Below are 20,164 nucleotides of genomic sequence, written 5' to 3' on the forward strand. Positions count from 1 at the left end.
ATGGTGATCCTACAGATTTTGCTTGAATTCTGAATTGCGTAGCTACTAAAATGAACGTGGGGTCTAAAACAAATGGTTTCCTTATCTTCCTATCATGCTGTCCTAAACCTACATAGATACAGATTCTGTTTTACTATATACTTTTTCTGAAGAAAGCTCTGATCCCAACCTGGTGGCACGTTGTATGACTGGCATTAGGATATTGGTTGTAAGGTCCAGTGTTTAGCAAGATAAATTAGGTAACCGTTTTAGACTTTAGATATTTTTGAACCACCTTTACCGGACCAACAAATTCACCTTCCAACAGCCAAGCCCCATCTGGTCTGTATATGAGATGACAGGTCATTATGATTCTGGTAGAGCTTGGTATTTTCATATACTGAGATCTCAAATGGAAAGCCTGTTACACCAAAACTTTCCATAGGCTAACCCACAATGCCATGGTGATAGTTAAACAGTATCTTATATCTAAGGACAGCTTAAAACGCACCTACACCTAAACAGAAATTCTGAATTTTGCCATTTAAAAATTGTAAAATTGTTCATTCTAAAAGAAAGTGGTTTGGCCACATGATCTATACTAAAGATTTTTTGAGGACTGATGTTTAGGCAGCACAAGACATATCTAAACTCAAGAAGAAAAATCAAATATATTGCAGCTTAACAGTCCTCCGATGTGACAAATGCATTAGTTTTATTTTTACATACTTTTTTTTTTTTACCCTTTTCACATGGTGATCATGCCAGTAACAAACCTCCCATCCTAGGGTTACAACGCTTACTTGCTGTACTAAATCTATAGAGGAACAGCTTTGTCACAATAGGACAGAAAGTGTGTTGGGACTATAATACACCTCCCATTCCACATAGGGAAAGTATTATGTAGTCCACAGAGAGAACTTTGAACAATGCTATCTGATAAGTCAGCAGAGGTAAAGAGCACAGGAAATTTCAACTCCTTTTGCTATATTTAACCCAAAAGAGAATAAGAGAAGTTCATTGTTGGGTTTTAGTTTTTGGTCCTTCTTGGTCTGTTAAATATACAGTTGAAAACCTTTTTGTTACGTAGAGCTACCCACGCAGGAGCCGCTTAAGTATGTTTGGTTCCGTACTCTCAACCTCAATACCAATCTCAGCCCCCTCTGGCACACCTGGCAATAGTGTAAGTGCAAGGACCAAATTAGAGAAACACACGTTATGATAAAATACAGAAATTGTCTTTACTGCAATATTTCTGTGCAAAATAGTAACAGACAGTAACAGTGTATATTCAAGTAATCCAACTGGAGAGTAATAACTGAGATTAAGAGCTATATAGCTCAATCCTATATTCAGGCTGCTTTCAGGGTATTCCAAACCTGAGAATAACCCCAAGAGCAGAGCCAAACACTTCAACAATAACAAATTTAAATCAGATTAGTTACCTCTACATAAATTTGGTCCTATGAGTCCAGGCCGGAGGAGAGCAGAGGAATGACCCTCTCATGTCTGACTTCTCTCTCCTATCCCTTGACACCACAGCTCCAATTACCAACACTGTACCTAAATCAATACTTAATAGATCAGTTCCCAAAATAGACTATCCCGCACACCCACTACATATACAGAGCCCTGGACATTGTGTGTGCGTGACTAGTAAATTGAGTTCCTTGGAAGGAGAATGAGGCCTTGGATCTTCAGCTAGCTACTTCCGTTGGTGCACTTAAACTCCTGAATGGCAGGGCAAAGCAATACAACTAGCCAGAATTATCAAACAAAGAATGCAGGATCTTCCTCACCAAGGTGAAAGGACAATGGTGTCTGTATACAGTGTCCCTGTACCTGGATGGCCTTGTGTCCTGTGGCACTACAGGTGTCAGCAGGGTGACTAAGTGCAATGATGTCTTTATACAGTGTTCATAAAGCTAGATGGGCAAAGTGAAATAACTCTGTGTGCAGTGTCCTTGTTTCCTGTAAAGTGCCCCCTCACCAATCCTGCAGTCAAGGCCCAAACCAACGTCCTAGAACAGGCAGGGACTTCTAGTGACCTGACTGGTCACCTTGCACTGGAACGCTCCACACCGTCTGTGCGGGTGCACCTAAATATGCACCTGGGATCCCCCTTTCTCACCCTGGATGTACCTGACTGGCTGTGGATGCCCAGGACAACGCGGTGGACTGACCTGGGTGGCAGCACCTCTCCCCTGGATCCAGTCTCTTCTCCTGCCTCATGGTGACTGAATTTCCTCAGGCAAAAATGATGGAATCTTTGGTTCCTTTTCTCCAGAGCATGCTGGCTCTTGTAGTTGCATACAGTTCAATCTGAATGTGAAACTTGAGTCCTGGGACTACAATTCCCTGTATGCTTTGCTCCCTGGTGGTAATCACGCTGATGACAGGATGTGATGACGTCTTAGCTGGCACTAGACGGGAAACCTTTTCACTGCAGCAATGTTGCAGACTGCCTTCTGATACTGCAGGTAAGATAGCCAGCTCCTTGCTACATCTATATCAGTCAATTAGTCCCTATGCTGTGGATAAGAAGACGGTGGGAGTAATTGAATAGTTTAGCGAAGGATATAGGGCAGGGCTGACACCGCACAGTCCAAAAAAAAGTGATGTTGTCAGCCAACAATAAGAGATTAATGGTGGCCATACATGTTTTGATGTGTGTGTTTTGTTTTTTTTTTTGTTTGTTTTTTTTTTTGTTTCTAATTGATCTTTTTTAATGGGAATAATCCATCAATAGTTGATAACCTATTCAATAAATAGGCCACACATTGGGAAGTAGATTTCGATCGATAGTTCACATACAATAATAACTTATGAATATAAGATATTGATCACATCTGTTTCCATCATGTAATCTCATCATTTGATCAATCAAAATTTGATGGTATTCATGAACAAAGTATCTCAGTGCTGCCAACATGATCAATAATTGGCCAGTTGTCTTAGTTTGATTGAATACCATCTAACCTGAGTCTAAAACGATCAGAAGAGAAGTTACGTCTATTTGTTTTTTTTTGTTTTTTTTGCCGTTTAGATTGTTTTGATTGAAACGCACTTTGATCTGATAATAAAATGAAAGTGTATATGGCCACCACGAGGCCCCATTCGCACCTCAGTGTTTTGTAGCTTGAAGCTCAAACGCTGGAGGAGAAAAAAAAATCTATTATTCACTATGAAGATGGTTCACATCTCCACTCCAAGTCGCCTAAAGCCAACAATACATAAATAATTAACAACTGATCTTAACTACTTAAGGACCAGCCGCTGTTATATCGCTACTTTGATGTTAAATACCGTTGTTATTGCAGCAGCTAGGTGCCATAACTCTGGTATTTTAAAAAAAATGGCAGACTGTCCTTTTTAGGATAAAAGTGGTCTCAGCAAGTGATTTGCCGCGAGATCACTTTTATTGGGGGCTTTTTTTTCTATTACAAGGGATGTTACATTCCTTGTAATAGGAATAAAAGTGACCCGATTTTTATTTTATATTTTTTTAAAGGGCAGTGTAAAAATAAAAAGTAAATTAAATAATAAGCTTGCGCGCAGAAGCGAACGCATACGTAAGGCGGGCCCGCATATGAAAATCGTGTTCAAACCACACGTTAGGTATCGACGCGATCGTTAGAGCGAGAGCAATAATTGTAGCCCTAGACCTCCTCTGTAACTCTAAACAGGTAACCTGTAGAAATTTTTAAATGTCGCCTATGGAGATTTGTAAGGGTAAACATTTGTCGCTATTCCACGAGTGGGCGCAATTTTGAAGCATGGCGTGTTGGGTATAAATTTATTCGGCGTAACATTATCTTTCACAATATAAAACAATTAGGCTAACTTTACTGTTTTTTTTTTTTTTTTTTTTTAAGTAAAAAAATTGTAAGACCGCTGTGCAAATGCAGTGTGACATAAAGTATTGCAACGACTGCCATTTTATTCTCTAGGGTGTCTGGGGAAAAAAACTTTGGTTTCTAAGTAAGTTTCTAGGAAAAAAAAAAAAGATGTTAACTTGTAAACACCGAGTCTGAACAATATGCCCGGTCCTTAAGTGGTTAAATATTTTATTATTATTAATAATAATAAAATTTAAACCCCCAAACCCGAAAAAAAAATTAATAATAATGTGTTTAATTTGTGTTAGGGTGTTTTAGTTATTTTATTTTTTTAAGAGTTGGGGGTTAATTATTTTATATATTACTTCGTATTCATTTATTGAATGTATTTATTTATGATTATTTTTAATTATATTTATTTTACATGTATTCATTGGTAGCAGTATGGAGGGATCGGACGAAAACGGACACCGTGTCCGTTTTCGTCAGATCTCACCCGATCCGATCCGCCAGCGACGGATCTGGACGTAGAGCCATACGTCTGCTTTTAGCGGATCGGACGGGGTCGGATGTCAGCGGACATGTCTCCGCTGACATCCGACGCTCCATAGGCTAACATGGATCGCCCGTTCAGGTCCGCCGTCAAAACTGACAGGCGGACCTGAACGGTCCGATCGTGTGAAAGGGGCCTTATGCCCCATACACACAGTCGGATTTTCCGACGGAAAATGTGTGATAGGACCTTGTTGTCGGAAATTCCGACCGTGTGTGGGCTCCACCACACGTTTTCCATCGGAATTTCCGACACACAAAGTTTGAGAGCAGGATATAAAATTTTCCGACAACAAAATCCGTTGTCGGAAATTCCGATCGTGTGTACACAAATCCGACGCACAAAGTGCCACGCATGCTCAGAATAAATAAAGAGATAAAAGCTATTGGCCACTGCCCCGTTTATAGTCCCGACGTACGTGTTTTACGTCACCGCGTTTAGAACGATCGGATTTTCCGATAACTTTGTGTGACCGTGTGTATGCAAGACAAGTTTGAGCCAACATCCGTCAGAAAAAATCCATGGATTTTGTTGTTGGAATGTCCGAACAAAGTCCGACCGTGTGTACGGGGCATAACCCCTTACCCTAATGAAAAAAATGAATGCAAAAAAGCTAAAAAAAAATCTGAAATACCAAGCGACAAATTATGCAACAGATGAGTTTTTGCTATTGGCTAATAAAAAAATGCCAAAGCTCAAAATTGCACATATAAACGTGCCAATAACGAGCAAAAACGCTATGTATAGGTGGGAATGCAGCCTAAGAGCTGAGTGCATTTCTGGCAGATCAACAGGTAGTATCCTTGCAGGGTTTTTAAATGGATAAAACATGGGGGACATGTGCATCCCTTGGCATACCCTTTAAGCTTCCAGCCGCTAACCTACCATTTTCTTTAAGACAGCTGGTCATAGTGCTAAAGGCAACTTTGCATGTCTTGTGCTATAGGCCTGCATTTTAATTATACAGCCTATTATCAGGAGATCTCCCACAGGCATCATTATACCCCCCTGTGGCCCGGCTCCTTGTAGTCTTCCTTTGGCACTAAAGTAACCGGACCCAATTTTATTGTGTGCATCCCTTCCCTTCCTCCTTTGTCACAAGAACACCACTTTTTGAAATGTCTTTGAACAGAAGTTCTTCAGCTCTGATGAGAAGAGAACATTACATTCTGGGTAATAGAAGGACAGCTGTCTCCCTGACACAGCAGCAGCTGCTAGAGAATGCCTTTCTGAACAATAGGCTTACAATGCAATTTAACATCTGCTGAGCGTTAATCCTGAATGACTTGTGTCCAGTCAATTTTTAGCCTTTTTAGAGATAAAATTACCTGTGATAGAGGCAAAATCTTGATGATCCAACTGCTAGCATTGCACCATTTTAGGAGCGAGCCAGTCTGTGCTTTTGTTTTCTATATCCAGGCGGTCCTCGGTTTATGAACAAGATGGGGCTGTAGGTTTGTTCTTAGGTCAGATTTGTTTGTAAGTCGGAACAGTATATTTTTAAGTGTAACTCCAGCCTGTGCAATGATGTGGGATGTTCCAGGGCCCTTCTGGACGTGCCTTCATGTTCTTTGTGGCCATGCAATACTACAGTGTAAGATGTGTCCGGCGCTGCAGGGTGGCTGCTCAGCAGTGTCCGGGACCAGTGTGGAGCGCAAACAGCCGGCAGTGACATCACGCCACCTCCGTTCGTTGGTAGGAGTCGTTCACAACTCGGATGTTCGTAACTTAAGGGACTTGCCTGTATTTCTTATTATTTAGTTCCCCATTCGGTAACCTGGGAAAGAAATGAAAAATACAGAGGTTGAGCTACTACGTCAATAGCTAAAGAGTTAGAGGAGATCCAGGCTCCCCCCCAAAAAATTTAAAGTCAGTAGCTACAAATACTGTAGCTGTTGACTTTTAATATGACATTTACTTGTCTGAGGATCCAGTGATGTCCACACAGGAGCTGATTCTTCAATCCGCTTTAGGCGCAGGCATTGTAAGGGGGAACAAGCAGTGAAGCCTCGAGGCTTCACAGACGGTTTTCTTCTGCGTATGCGGGAGTCACAGTGCGCTTTGTGAACAGTCACGTAGTCTTCTGGGACCTGTGATGTGTCCCAGAAGACTGCAGGGGAAGGAGGGGGGCTGAACTTCGGGCTCAGACCCCCCCCAAAAAAAGTGTCAAATGTACAAGTGGTGGGTGGATGCAAACAAGCTGGCAATAGATGGATTGAAGTTAGACTGAGACAGACGAATTTTGATCAGTGTGTGGCTATCTGTGCTTGACAGAAGTCCATCATTTGATTATATCTGTAAAAAGGACATGCTGGAAAACTCATTTGTGTGCATGGTGGAATCTCTTCTCTTTTTTTTTTTTCTAACCGCTGGGTGAATGAAAAAATGACTTCTCTTTGGCCAGTTTTACAACGGTGACTTGTGTTTCAGGCCTCCTACACAAATACTACATCTGGCACACTTGAAAAAAGCATCTATTGAGTTACATCTAGACAATAACTGAATGACATTTCATTTGCAAAAAGCACCATGCATAATAAAAATGTGCTATGCTTCATTCTATTCAAACAGTTTTTACTTCATTTAATTCCTTTATTGGGAACCTCAGGCGTGAATTATGAACAAAGCATATCCCTCTATAGTGTGTACTTGTCTCAATCCAGGGCGCTATCATGTATGTAATGTGGGGCCTATGACTCTGTTATGGGGTCTCTGATATGAATGGCTTTTCATGTAAAGTTAATTTCATGGAGTTGGCTGTGTGCATCGTCCCAGGCTCAGGTTTCCTATGGATAAATAAAATGTATGATTTTATTTACATTTTTTTGACTGGGGTGCCTCAAGATATTGCATACTTTTAAAGGGTGCCTGAACTATACTACAGTATATATGTGTGTACAGTATGTATACATTCAGTCTTATCCTCAACTCTACGGGTACCATGTCTGGTATGCTTGAAAGCCTTTTTTACATAGAATTTACCTGGCAATTAGGTAGGTGGCCAGGTCTTTCAGACTGTCATATTTTATAACCTGAATGAAAATGAACATTTTGGCCTTGTAGAATAAAAAATAAAACGCTTGGATTTTGTCCTTCACTGTACAGTTTTCCACACACTTAATTGCTTGTCTATAGAGCCAATCTAACCAGATGTACACTGTATTTCAGACACAAGAAGAAAAGCTGGGATATGCTGCTGATTCCTACGGTTACAACTACCTTCAGAGTGAGAATGGGAAGAGAGGACTGGACGAGGACGTAGCTCAGCAAAACGGCCAAGATGGCACAATTGGAGCTGCTAGAAATACAGATTCAAGTGCCAACAGCAACCTAAGATCAGAGGTACGACTTGTGATAAGTGAAGTCCAAAGTGATTCAATGGATCATGATCTGGCCAAGCTATGATCCAAGAAGATTAAGGATCAACTTTCTGTTCTGTCCCTTAAAAGCATTGAATAAAGCAGGACGAATAATGCGCAAGGTGCAGAAATCCATGGCAACCAATCAGATTATAAAGAAGAATTCTGACTGATTTGTCTAGGTTTCCACATTCAGCACATTGTTTTTTGCCTTACTGAATAAGCCTGTTAGTGGCTTATAGCTAAGAGTAGGTTATACCCGACTTTTTAGTATATGACCGGCTTTTTGATTTGTTTCTGTGACCTTTGTGTTTTCTTTAGATATGGGATTATAGGTTTGTGAACCAAGATCGCTGTTATTTTTAGAGATATTACAATATTGTTATGCTAGTATGAAACCGGTTTCAAACACACAGTTAAAGTGACCCTAAAAAATTGTATTATTGGCTTCAAAATGTCCCTTTTATTGCTCTCCAGCCTCTATCGGATCTCCAAATTCCTTATTTTTTTTTGCTGCTATGATCTGACTTGGGGAATTGTAGTTTGCAGACCAGTTCACATGACCACAAATAACTTGCACTGCTCATTCCAAACAAACAGAAGTAAGGGGGAAAAGGAGAGGTTCAGAAAGTCACAGAGGATGTTACGAGGTAGCATGAAAAATCAATTACAGGGCCATTAAGCTGTAGATGTGTATGGATCACCTTTGGAGTTGTTTCCCGTCATTTCAGTGCACCCAGGAGGAGCAACTACAATGTCCCCGCCATAAAACACTGGGAGGGATGCATTGTAACTTGATGTAATTTTACTTAAAAAGCTTGTATTCTATTATATATCCTTCAATAAACTTTTTCTTGAAAAAAAAAAAAAAAACACTGGGAGGGACACAGTGCACTTAGGCAGCCCCATATACAAGGGCCTAAGGATCTTTTAGTTTCACTTTAGGCTAAATGACTACATACACAAATTGGCCATAACATTACGACCGCACACCATAACCCGTTGAGGCATGAACTCCACTAGACCTCTGAAGGTATGCTGTGGTTTTTGACAGCAAGGCGTCCGTGTTAGATCATTTAAGTTAAGACAGGCCTCCATGGATTGGACTTGTTTTTCAGCACATCCCATAGATGCCTAATCGTATTGAGAGCTGGAAAATTTGGAGGCCAAGTCAACACCTCAAACTCATTGTTGCTAAAGTGACTGTATGCATTGTGAATATGCTTTTATATTTATTTGTTGGTAATATGAACATGTGGATATTTATTTGGACTTATTTGTATAGCTATTATTAACTAAATACTGTGTATCCTTAACAATAGGGGCCCTTGAGGCTGCAGAGAAAGGGACTGGGAAATCTGTCCTCAGTCCCTTTCTCTGTCTCAAAAGTGGAACATTAGAGGTCTGTTTCAACCCCTTATTTCACCAACTCCCCCCAACAGGGCTCCTAAAAAAAAAAAAAATATATAAAAAAATAATAATAAAATGATGATAAAATAATAATAATAAAAAAGAACTACTGACACTGCCCTGCTGACATTGTGCATTGCACTGCTCTACTGACACCGTCCTCTATGGAGTGGGAGGTGCCGAACAGCTTCTTTGTCCCGGGTGAAAGAATGTCTAGCTTTGCCATTGTGTACACCTCGTCATTTAATTTTCTATTGTGCCTGTAGTGTACCTTTTAACTTAAAGTAAAATTCCAGGTGATACCTATCTAGTCTTTAAAAATGCTCTCTCCTAACACTTGTACTGTATATACTTGCCTATTTTCTGCCTGCTTCGGTCCGGTCACATGATCTCCCCGGTGTCAATCAGCGGTGGCTGCAGGGAAGAGGAAGGAGCACCAACAATGGATGGGCCTCAGGAATCTGTGGGTAACATCACCGCTCCAGGCTTTACCAGCCATTGTCAAGCTCTCTCTCCTCTCCGCTGCAGATGCTACTGCCTGACACAGGAGATCACATGACCGCACTGGACAAATAGATACATTCTTCTTAAGCAGGTCACCATAGGTGTTAGGAGGTGGGAAGGAGCATTTTTAAGACTAGGTTTAGCCAGGAATTCTACTTTAAAAAAACAATGAGCACTCGTACATGTAGATGTATTTAAAGGCTTGCAGGCACTTCAGACATTTTTCTCTTTGTCTCTATAGAAAGGCAGTGGTCCCCCCTACTCCCACTTGTGTTGCATCCAAATGGTGTGAAGTGTTCACTAAGTGATTGATGGGTCTGTCCCCGCTCCTCATTCACATGCAGAGATCTGCCAGGTTTAGGCAGCCTTTTTAGACTACAATGGTTGACAAGAGAAATCAATAGGCACATTTAACTTCATAGCAAATAGGAATACAGCAGCAAATGTCTCCAGTTTTGTACTATAGTAGGAAATGTCACATATTAATGTGTAATTGGCAATATACCATATGTTCTTGTATTAGTATACTTTTTATTTTATTTTTTTGTCCATTCCTTGTATAGAATCACAATTACCCAAAACCTACAGAATAACAAATGATACATTGTGTAATCATCTATGAACATATTACAATATAATACCAAACTAGCACTGTGCCTGGCAACTATTTCCCTTCATCTTTGGGGAAAAAAAAATGTAGGAAGTGATTTTTCTGCAGCTGATGTATTCATTTCAAAGCTGTGATAGTGATTCTGTAATATTGTGTTCAAAGACCTTGTAAGAAATCTTGTACTTCAGTGAGCTGTGAAATGAAGGCATTTTGACGTAGTGGAGTAAACAAGCAAAGCGCTCCGAGGATGTTAGACATTTGATGACTCTAACCTGCATTCACTGAGGAGATTAAAGCAGAACTATAGGCAAGACTTTTTTTTTTTTTTTTTTTCCCAATTTGTATATAGTAAAGGAGGGCTTTAACCCACTGTGTCCCATTGGACAGATGCACCTTCACTTCCTGTCTCATAGACAAAACAGGAAGTGAGAGAAAATCCCTGCAAATGAAGGAAATCCCTTGGTGCCCCCACAGGTTACCAAAACTAGTATACCCATTGGAAGCTCTCCCCTTCGCTCATCCTCACAGCCCACGCATCACATGACCCAGGAGGCTGTCGTACCACCCTGAAAGCGGACCTCAAGATATACCTGTGCTCAAATCCCAATAGCTTGTACGTGCATATAATCTATCAGGTGCTAAAGGGCGTGACCACATGTTAACACTAGAAATTCTGGTGAAAGCGTAGCATGCCTTGCACATGCGCAGTGGGGAGCCCGCTGAGAAAAAGCAGGAATTCACCGCTTGTTCTCCATAACTAAGAAGGCAGCGCCGGGGTCCCGAAGGCTAGCAAAGAATCGACTCAGGTGAAGATGGCGCTGGACTTCTGGGCTGGTAAATGTCTGTTTATTTAAAAGTCAACAGCTACAGTTTTTGTAGCTGCTGACTTTTAGTCATTTTAAAAATGACTGTAGTTCCTGTTTATATATTATCCAGTATATACACTGATCAGTCAAAACAGCATGACCACTGCCAGGGAAAGTGAATGACATTGATTATTTCGTTACAATGGCATCTGAAAATGGGTAGACTATATATGGAAGCAAGTGAACATGTTGTCCATGAAATTGATGTATTGTAAGCAAAAAAAATGGGCAAACATAAGGATTTGAGCGACTTTGTCAGGGGCCAATTTTTAATGGCTAGATGTCTGGGTCAGAGCATCTCCAAAACTGCACCTCTTGTGGCCTTTTCCTAAACTACAGTGGCCAGAACCTACCAAAAGTGGTCCAAGGAAGGAGAACCAGTGAACTGGCGACAGGGTCATTGGGGGGGGGGGGGGTCAAGGCTCATTAATGCATGTGTGGGGAGTGAAGCCTGGCCTGTACAGTCCAATCCAATAGCTCAAATTGCTGAAAAAGTTAATTCTGGTTTCCGATAGATGTCAGAACACACAGTGCATTGCAGTTTGCTGTTTATAGTGCCGTAACTGCAGACCGGGTGCCCATGCGGACCCATGTCCAAAAGGGCCTACAATGGGCACATGAGCATCAGAACTGGACAAAGGAGCAATGGCATAAGTCTAGTGGAGTAAATGCTTTAATGGTTTATGGTGGCCGGCAGGGGGTGGCTTTTGGGGCCATAGCCCCGAATCTGGGGCCAATAGCCCCGAGTCTCTACAGGGGTCCCCAAGGGGAGGGGAGGCTCTCTGGGGACCCTAATGTAAGGGGTGCTCTCTGGGAACCCTGATGTAATTGGAGGGTCCTCTGGGTACCCTGATGAAAGGGGGAGGCTCTCTGGGGACTCTGATGTAAGGAGGAGGCTCTCTGGGGAACCTGATATAAGGGGGGCTCTCTGGGGACCCTGATGTAAGGGGGCTCTCTGGGGATATATATATATATATATATATATATATATATATACACACACACACGTATATTACTGTATATACATGTGTATGCTCGCCCAAGCGTATGACTTTCTTTACTACGCTGCTATGGGCTCTAGCCCCAGATCTTTTGTAGAACTAGCAACGCCCCTGGTGGCCGGTAATAATATTATGGCTGAATGGTGTATATCGTGCATTTAAAATGAATTTTCCACTTTAACACTGCTTGAGGTTCATGGAGTGGCCTACATGACTTTAATTTGTTGGGGCCAGGATATGAAAGCTTGTAGTTTGATGAAAACTCTTACCCTAGTCACAGTGGAACCCTTTAAAATAATATCCAGGTCTCAAGGAACCTCTGCTAAAACCAATTCAGTTTTCGTCCAGGCTTGCTCATTCTTCTCTGTACACAAGTAAATGCTCAGATGTGCAGTTACCAGCATACAGTCGCATCCTAGCAGTGATTTTTTTTTTATGTGGCTGTATGCAAACACCAGTTGCTCTTGGTTGCAGACATACACTTGTTTTTCACAGTATACATCTCTCTGCACCTGTGTGAATGAGCCCAATGGCTCTGCTGCCTGTGACTGCTGGTCTCAGATGTGGGGTGTAGTGGGATTTGACAATGTCACTACTGTGCTGCTCACTGTTCTCCTTGCTGAAGGCTCTGTCATGTCATCTGCCAAGATGGCCTCCATACAGAACAAGGCGTGCTAAGTCAGTAAGGGGAAAATATAAGTTGCAGGGAGACCACAATACTAGTGATGAGTCCTTTGCCCTCTGCCTGACTTTTTTAGACACGCTTCCGCAGTCCGGTTCTTCTTTAAAGCGGTAGTAAACCGCTGAAGGGGCTGACATGTTCCCTCAGCGTTTCTTCTGGGTTCGCGGGCTCCGGCGCTGTGAGTGGCCGGAGCCGCGATGACATCAGGCGCGCGGGAGTCCTCGGTTCCGGCAAGGAGCTCCGAAGTTCTGTCACGATCTGCTGGACCTTCGAGCGCATGCGGCGCTGACGTCAGCAGCTGCAAGCAGGGTGAATATCTCCTAAACCGTGCAGGTTTAGGAGATATTCATTTTACTTATAGAAAAGCCTTATTACAGGCTTACCTTTAGGTAAAAATGACCAAGTGGGGTATACAACCGCTTTAAACCTATTTAACTCTTACGTTCATGTGAATAAATCTAGGATTATTTCCCAGATATGCAGTTCTGTACTTTTTTTAACTGCAACTAATAATCTATGAATAAGAACTGTGTGTTCCGTCCTCCCTTACACAGATATAGATGTAGGCTGCACCAAAAAGAGGTCACAATGCATTTGTGGTACTGTCTGGGTGCCAGAGATTACATGTGAATCAAAGAAAACCATTGTAATCACCCATAGCGATGTTTGTCCTAACCCCTGTCACTGTTACTTTTGCTGATCAGCTTGTAGAGAAATGCATAACATAATGCCACGTGAAATAAAATTAAAAAAAACACTTAATACTGTAGTAACCACATATGGTTATCCAAATATATGATTTTCTCTTGATAGCTTTCATTTAACCCTGTTAAAGTACTTTTGTAAAACTCTACTCCCATTTTTTTTTTTTTTTTTTTTACAGTTTTCTAGTCATTTGCCTTGCAAAATAGGTACAAGGTAATAGGTGTGCATTCAAATTATAAATGTACTTTGGTAAAATATGCATAAAGCCTGCAAAAGATTCTCATGTGTACTGCATGGCTTGTTTTCTTTGTAATAAGCAGGTTGCGTTTTATTGCATGATAACTTTTGTCTTATTTAGTGATTTTACCTTTTTTTTAGATTGAAGGAAACACAACAGAGCCTTCTCTTTTCTTTGAAGAATTTATTCAGCTGCTAGCACAAACCGAAAATGCACTAGAGGTAAATCCCTTCATTTTACTGCAAGAGCATTTTGTAGATGTGACTTCTGAATTATTGACCAGAACTGATCAGGGCAGAGGTATATGCAAAGCATTTATGTTTTGTGTCCTAATTTGGAAGTCACAAAGGATGTAAAAGCAGTATTTGTTCCTCCCTAATAGATTGTAAGCTCGCAGGCGCAGGGCCCTTCTAACCCTCTTGTATTGTTGCTGTATTGTCTCCCTTTATATTGTAAAGCGCTGCGCAAGCTGTTGGCGCTATATAAATCCTGTGCAATAATAATTTCTAGGGATGCATCGATACCTTTTTTTTTTTTTTAATGAAAGTGAATTACCAATACCTACCACAACTGTTTTGTTTACACTTCAGCTGTCAGCAATGGTACAAAGCATTGACAAGTTATTTACAAATTAAATAAACCTTTTGTGCTTTTTTCAATGTGAAACTTGTAAATATATGTTAAATGTGTAAAAATATTAACAAAAAAACAAACAAAAAATTAATTTTATTAATACTTTATAAAATAGAAGTGAAAAAAAAAAAAGCAGGAGAATAAGGAGTTGATTACGGCTGATTAGAGTAAATTAAGGGGTTTAAACAGAGGAACATTTAAAAGAAACACACAAAAAATGTTTTTACTTGACAGGTTGCTTTTAAACTAACTTTTATCTGCAGATCGAAGTTCATCCTTTTGATCTGTAGATGAAGAAAAAAAGATAGAAATAAACATTGTTTTTTTTTTGGTTTTTTTTTTTTTTTTATCTCAGTGTTTCAGTGGCTGAGCAAGGTTGTTGATAAACACTGCCCGGCTGCTTTATTTTTTTTTTTTTTTTTGTGACTGATCCAATTGCTGGACTTTTTTAACACTTCAGCTGTCAACAGGGGAACCCTACTGACAGCTGATTGAGTCATCAGTTGTTAAGGAAGTGGCAGCCCCCGCTCCTTAACAATTGATAACTGATAATTCAGCTGTTAGTGGGGGAATCCCGCTGACAGCTGAAAGAACGAGCCTGAAAGTATCGGTTTCAGGTATCAGCGCATTTGCACGAGTACCGATACTCATGCAAATGCTTAGTATTGGCGCAACCCTAATTTTTTCCATTTGGTTTGTTGTCTGTTATTTATGTATTATAGATAGGGCTTTCCAAGGGAAAATACAATGAAAAGACAGTAAAATTCAAACCATTAAAGGAGTAATTGTAATGTGCAAAGTACAGTAAGCATATCAGCCACATCTTTTAAAGAAAACCTTCCCCTTTTAATTTAATTTCACATCAGCGTGCATCACTTTACAGTAAAACCTTGGATTGTGAACATAATTTGTTCCAGAAACATGCTTGTAATCCAAAGCACTTGTATATCAAAGCCAATTTCCCCATAAGAAATAATGGAAACTGAGATGTTTCGTTCCACATCCATTTACTCATAAGTCTTTCAGTTTATAGTCCATATGAAAAGATTATAGCAATGTAATAGGTTGTGTAACCATAAAATGTCCATCCACAAATGGCAGCCTCCACAAGGGGATTAGAAGCAAAATCCAGCAGAGGCTACATAGTATAAAAGAGAAGAGAGGCGCCTCTAAGTGTAGCAATATGGTTACATTTAATGAAGGTACAAAATTTAGCAACTCGCATGGTTGATTAAACACATCTAAGTATGCAGGCATCCGGGGTAACGCTGTCCACATAGACCGTCCTCCGCACCGCCGGCTCTCACTACTATCAGTCTGAAATCGTGACCGGGAAGACTACGCTGCAGTAGAGCAATCTGAAAGCGAGGCTGGAAGCGCTCGTGGAGCGCAGCGTGGAAGGGATGATGTCAATGGCATTGTGGAGGACGGTCTATATGGACAGCTTTACCCTGGATGCCTGCATAGTTAGAAGTGTCTGTTTTAATCATCAACCATGTGAGTTGCTAAATGTTGTACCTTCATTAAATGTAACCATATTGCTCCACTTAGAGGCGCCTCTTTTCACTTTTATACTCAGTTGTGATGTGACGCTACTTGTATATCAAGACATTACTTGTTTATCAAGTCAAAATTTAATAAAACATTTTGCTTGTCTTGCAAAACACTTGCAGACCAAGTTACTCTCAAACCAAGGTTTTATTGTATTCTGATGTGAAATCATCTATTAAAGTGGATATTTAGAACCAAAGCGAGTGGAGATTTTTAAGGTGCACATCAGTTGAATAGATATCAAATATTTTTGTATAAAAAGATTTTTACTTTATTAAGAAAATACAATAAAAATCTATTTTTTTCACATAAAAATGTAAAAAGGAGATTTATATATGGAAGTGCCACATGTATTTAGTTGCAGATGCAGTAACACAGCAAAAACGATGTACTTCCCAACATGTTTCGCCCATCTGTCGGGCTTCCTCGGGATGCTGGTCACATGCAGAATACACTGCCTTCTGTATCTCCTAGAAGATGGGGGGGGGGGGGAAACGGGGTAGGTCTGCCAGGATAAATGCTGCCGCCGTACCGAGGGAGCCTTTTTGTACCATCTATGCTCACCTTCAGCGCGGGGCTCCCTCGGTAAGGCGGCAGCATTTATCCTGGCAGACCTACCCCGTTCTCCCCCCCCCCCCCCCCCCCCCCCCATCTTCTAGGAGATACAGAAGGCAGTATATTCTGCATGTGACCAACATCCCCTGAGGAAGCCCGACAGATGGGCGAAACATGTTGGGAAGTACATTGTTTTTGCTGTGTTACTGCATCTGCAACTAAATACAAGTGGCACTTCCATATATAAATCTCCTTTTTACATTTTTATGTGAAAAAATTATATTTTTATTGTATTTTCTTAATAAAGTAAAAATCTTTTTATACAAAAATATTTGATATCTATTCAATTGATGTGCACCCTAAAAATCCCCACTCTCTTTGGTTCTAAATATTCTTTTTCGGGATGTGGTGCTAGAAATTAAACCTGGGCTCATGCTCATATAATTTTCGTTATTAATGTGGATGTAAATCCTTACATATTCCCAGTGAAGTAAGCCGCAGATGATACACAGAGATTAAACAAATCTCCCTATATACGTTTTATTTGTATATCTGCTGTCTTCAGCTTTATATACCGTATTTATCGGCGTATAACACGCACTTTTTTCCCCTTAAAATCAGGGGAAAATCGCGGGTGCGTGTTATACGCCGATCCCCTGCGATCCTGACCTGTCAGAATGAAAAAATCGCTGACCGCGATTTGAAAATGGCGCCGAAATACACAGTGCCGGTCCTCGGCTCTTCTCGGCGGCTTTCGGTTTCACTCGAGCGCCGCCCGAACCTAGCCGAGTATACTCGGCTAGTTTCGGATAGCTCCGCTCACCGTCCGAGTGGAACCGAAAGTAAACGAGAGCCGCCGAGAAGAGCCGAGGACCGGCTCTGTGTATTTCGGCGCCGGCGGCGCCATTTTCAAATCGCGGTCGGCGATTTTGAAGCTCAGAGGCTTCAGCAAGACTGCACTGGGGCAAGGCTGGACTGGGGCAAGGCTGGACTGGACACTGGGGAAGGCTGCACTGACATGGCTGCACTGTCATGGCTGCACTGTCATGGCTGCACTGTCATGGCTGCACTGTCATGGCTGCACTGTCATGGCTGCACTGTCATGGCTGCACTGTCATGGCTGCACTGTCATGGCTGCACTGGCAAGGCTGCACTGGCAAGGCTGCACTGGCAAGGCTGCACTGGCAAGGCTGCACTGAGAAGGCTGCACTGAGAAGGCTGCAATGATGGGCATTTAAATGTAAGTTTTTTTTCCCTTCAACTTCCCTCCTAAAAGTTTTTTTTCCTTAAAATTCCCTCCTAAATTGAGGTGCGTGTTATACGCCGGTGCGTGTTATACGCCGATAAATACGGTACTGTTTACTAAGTATACATTGAGTTAGATTTTTTTTTTCTTCCTGTTTCAGCTGTGGGAGTGTAGTCTTGGCTTACACTGTGACAGCTGATTGGAGGAAAGGCACACACCCCCCACTCCACATAGGCAGGGGAAGGAATGTGCAGAGCTGTACTTTGAATAGACAAGCTCTCTGCTAATCTATTTATAGCACCCACCATAACACAAATTTCCAGCTGCTTTTATCTCCTGTGTCGGAGAGCTTGTCAGAAGTTATGCTGATAACAGAAGAACGGAGCAGCATAAAGACATGGGAGTTGGGGCTTTGACGAGAGATAAGTAAACACTACGCATATATATATGTCCAGGTAAAATTTCATGCATTGGGTTTACATCCACTTTAATGATGTAAAAAGCAAAAAAAACAAAAAAAACACTATTTCATTTACTTTTTTCGTCCACATCCTGATTCGCCTGAAGGCACTAGTGACGTAGCCATAGCTGCACGGTTTGCCCCCAGGGAAGGGGCCTTTCCGGGAGATCCTGTATATAAGTTACAAGATCTCACAGTATTCCCATGCTGTGCATGTGCAAGATAAAGTGCATGATGTCAAGCGCTTCATCTAGTGCCATCTAGCTTCATCTAGCGTGTGCGCCATATGGCATTAATATTTGCGGTTTAAAAATTAAAACTTGCTCCCTAAGATCTCAGGGGAAGGCTTTAAAAAATAAAAATAAAAAAAGTGATGAGTGTAATGTATGGGGGACGCATGAGACTAGGTATATGACGTCGGACATTTCATCTCGTGCATGCGCAGGATGCAATACGCTTTTAAAATGGCAGTGTGGGAGCAGAGACAGTGGAAAAGATCGCCCGAAAAGGGATCCACAAAAAGGAGAGCACTGCGCAGAGACCAGGCTTATATCGAGAGTCCAGGGTTCGTACAAACGATTGGCTATCACAGTGATCAGTCACTGTGCAGCCCACCCCTGTGTGTTTTTCTTTCTCCTCTGAATGGAGAGAAAGATGTATTGTATTTTTCTCTACTTGCAGAGGAGAAAAAATGTCAACAAACAAAAATGTGTAAAAAAAAATAAAAATAACAACTTAAAAAATGGCTAGATCAAGATTTGATCTAGGTCAGTCCAAGAGTTAGTGTAAAGGTCAGGGTAGGATTTTTTTTTTTTTTTTTTAGTAGTGTTTGTGTCAGTGGGTTTTGGGTAGAATAGAAAAAGCAAACTGCACACTATTGTTTCTGGGCCCTATTACAGGTACAAACAACAAATAACATACACATGTGGTATGGCTGCGATCATCAGGAGCAGGAGAATTTATTTTGGGTTGTTCTTTAGTGCTAAGTTATGGTAATAGCAAGAAACATACAGCTAAATTAAAAAATAAATTGGATGTTTCTTTCCTATTTTGGGCCAGTTTTCCTTTAATAATTATATACCGCTAAAAGTAAGCCCAAGGTATAATCCACCTGGATACACAAAATAGTTGTGATAATATGTACAGTTTTTACTAACACATGTCAAAGTTGCAAAGTTTGGGTTCAGGCATTAACATTTGTGTCACCCTCCGGTTCAAAGTTCTGTTCTGGGTCCTGAAGTTCAGAGACTTTGTAGAGGTTTGGGTGGGATAAAGCCTCATTAATAGTCTTAGCTGTCCACATGCCTTTTATTTATATATATATATATATATATATATATATATATATATATATATATACACTGACTGATGTTTAGGGCTCTCTCTCTGGTATGGGAGCCGGCTGATGTGTGAAAAGGCTGAGTGCTGACAGAACTCTGAAAAGGTACAGATGCTGCCTGATTGTTTTGAGAAACTCCTTAGGGAGAACCCTGTTAGTAACTAACCTGAGTTTAGTTATTGGAGAAGCTGTTTTTTTTTTTTTTTATGCTATAGAGTCCCTGTACAAAGCCCTCCTGCATTGCAACTGTGTTTGCTGCTTTGCTGAATAAATATACAGTATGTAGTTCTCTGGGTTTAGGACTTTTCACACTCCCCTACCTTAGAATAAACCTCCTTGTTCTGGACTCTGACAGTGCTATGAATATTCGCCTGAATTCTGGGTACATAGGTTGGCTTCTCCACAATAGCCTAATAGATAATTATGAGTTATGCGTCTGACATATTAACGCGCTTCATAAACTGCAGAAGGTATACCATGTACCTTTTCTAATTTATAAAATATCGGAGTACACAGTTGTGCAATAGCTAACTATACCAGACCTGGCATTGGGGAGCCATGAAGTGTATTAGTTCGATTAAAGCTTCTATCTAGCATCAGTGTTGTCTCAGAGTTGCTCTTATGTATAGCACTT

General features: G+C 41.0%; 1 protein-coding gene across 1 annotated transcript in view; it reads left to right on the forward strand.

Annotated features, from left to right (window-relative positions):
- The window catches only part of NFE2L3 (NFE2 like bZIP transcription factor 3), a 68,717-nt gene that overhangs the window by 34,931 nt on the left and 13,622 nt on the right, over positions 1-20,164 (forward strand). Inside the window, exons 2-3 of the mRNA XM_073630132.1 lie at positions 7,540-7,713; positions 13,887-13,967. Of these exons, the coding sequence (XP_073486233.1) occupies positions 7,540-7,713; positions 13,887-13,967 (255 nt within the window). The remainder of the gene's footprint in view (positions 1-7,539; positions 7,714-13,886; positions 13,968-20,164) is intronic.

The sequence above is a fragment of the Aquarana catesbeiana genome, linkage group LG05 (assembly GCF_042186555.1).
Source record: "Aquarana catesbeiana isolate 2022-GZ linkage group LG05, ASM4218655v1, whole genome shotgun sequence".
Classification (NCBI taxonomy): Eukaryota; Metazoa; Chordata; class Amphibia; order Anura; family Ranidae; genus Aquarana; species Aquarana catesbeiana.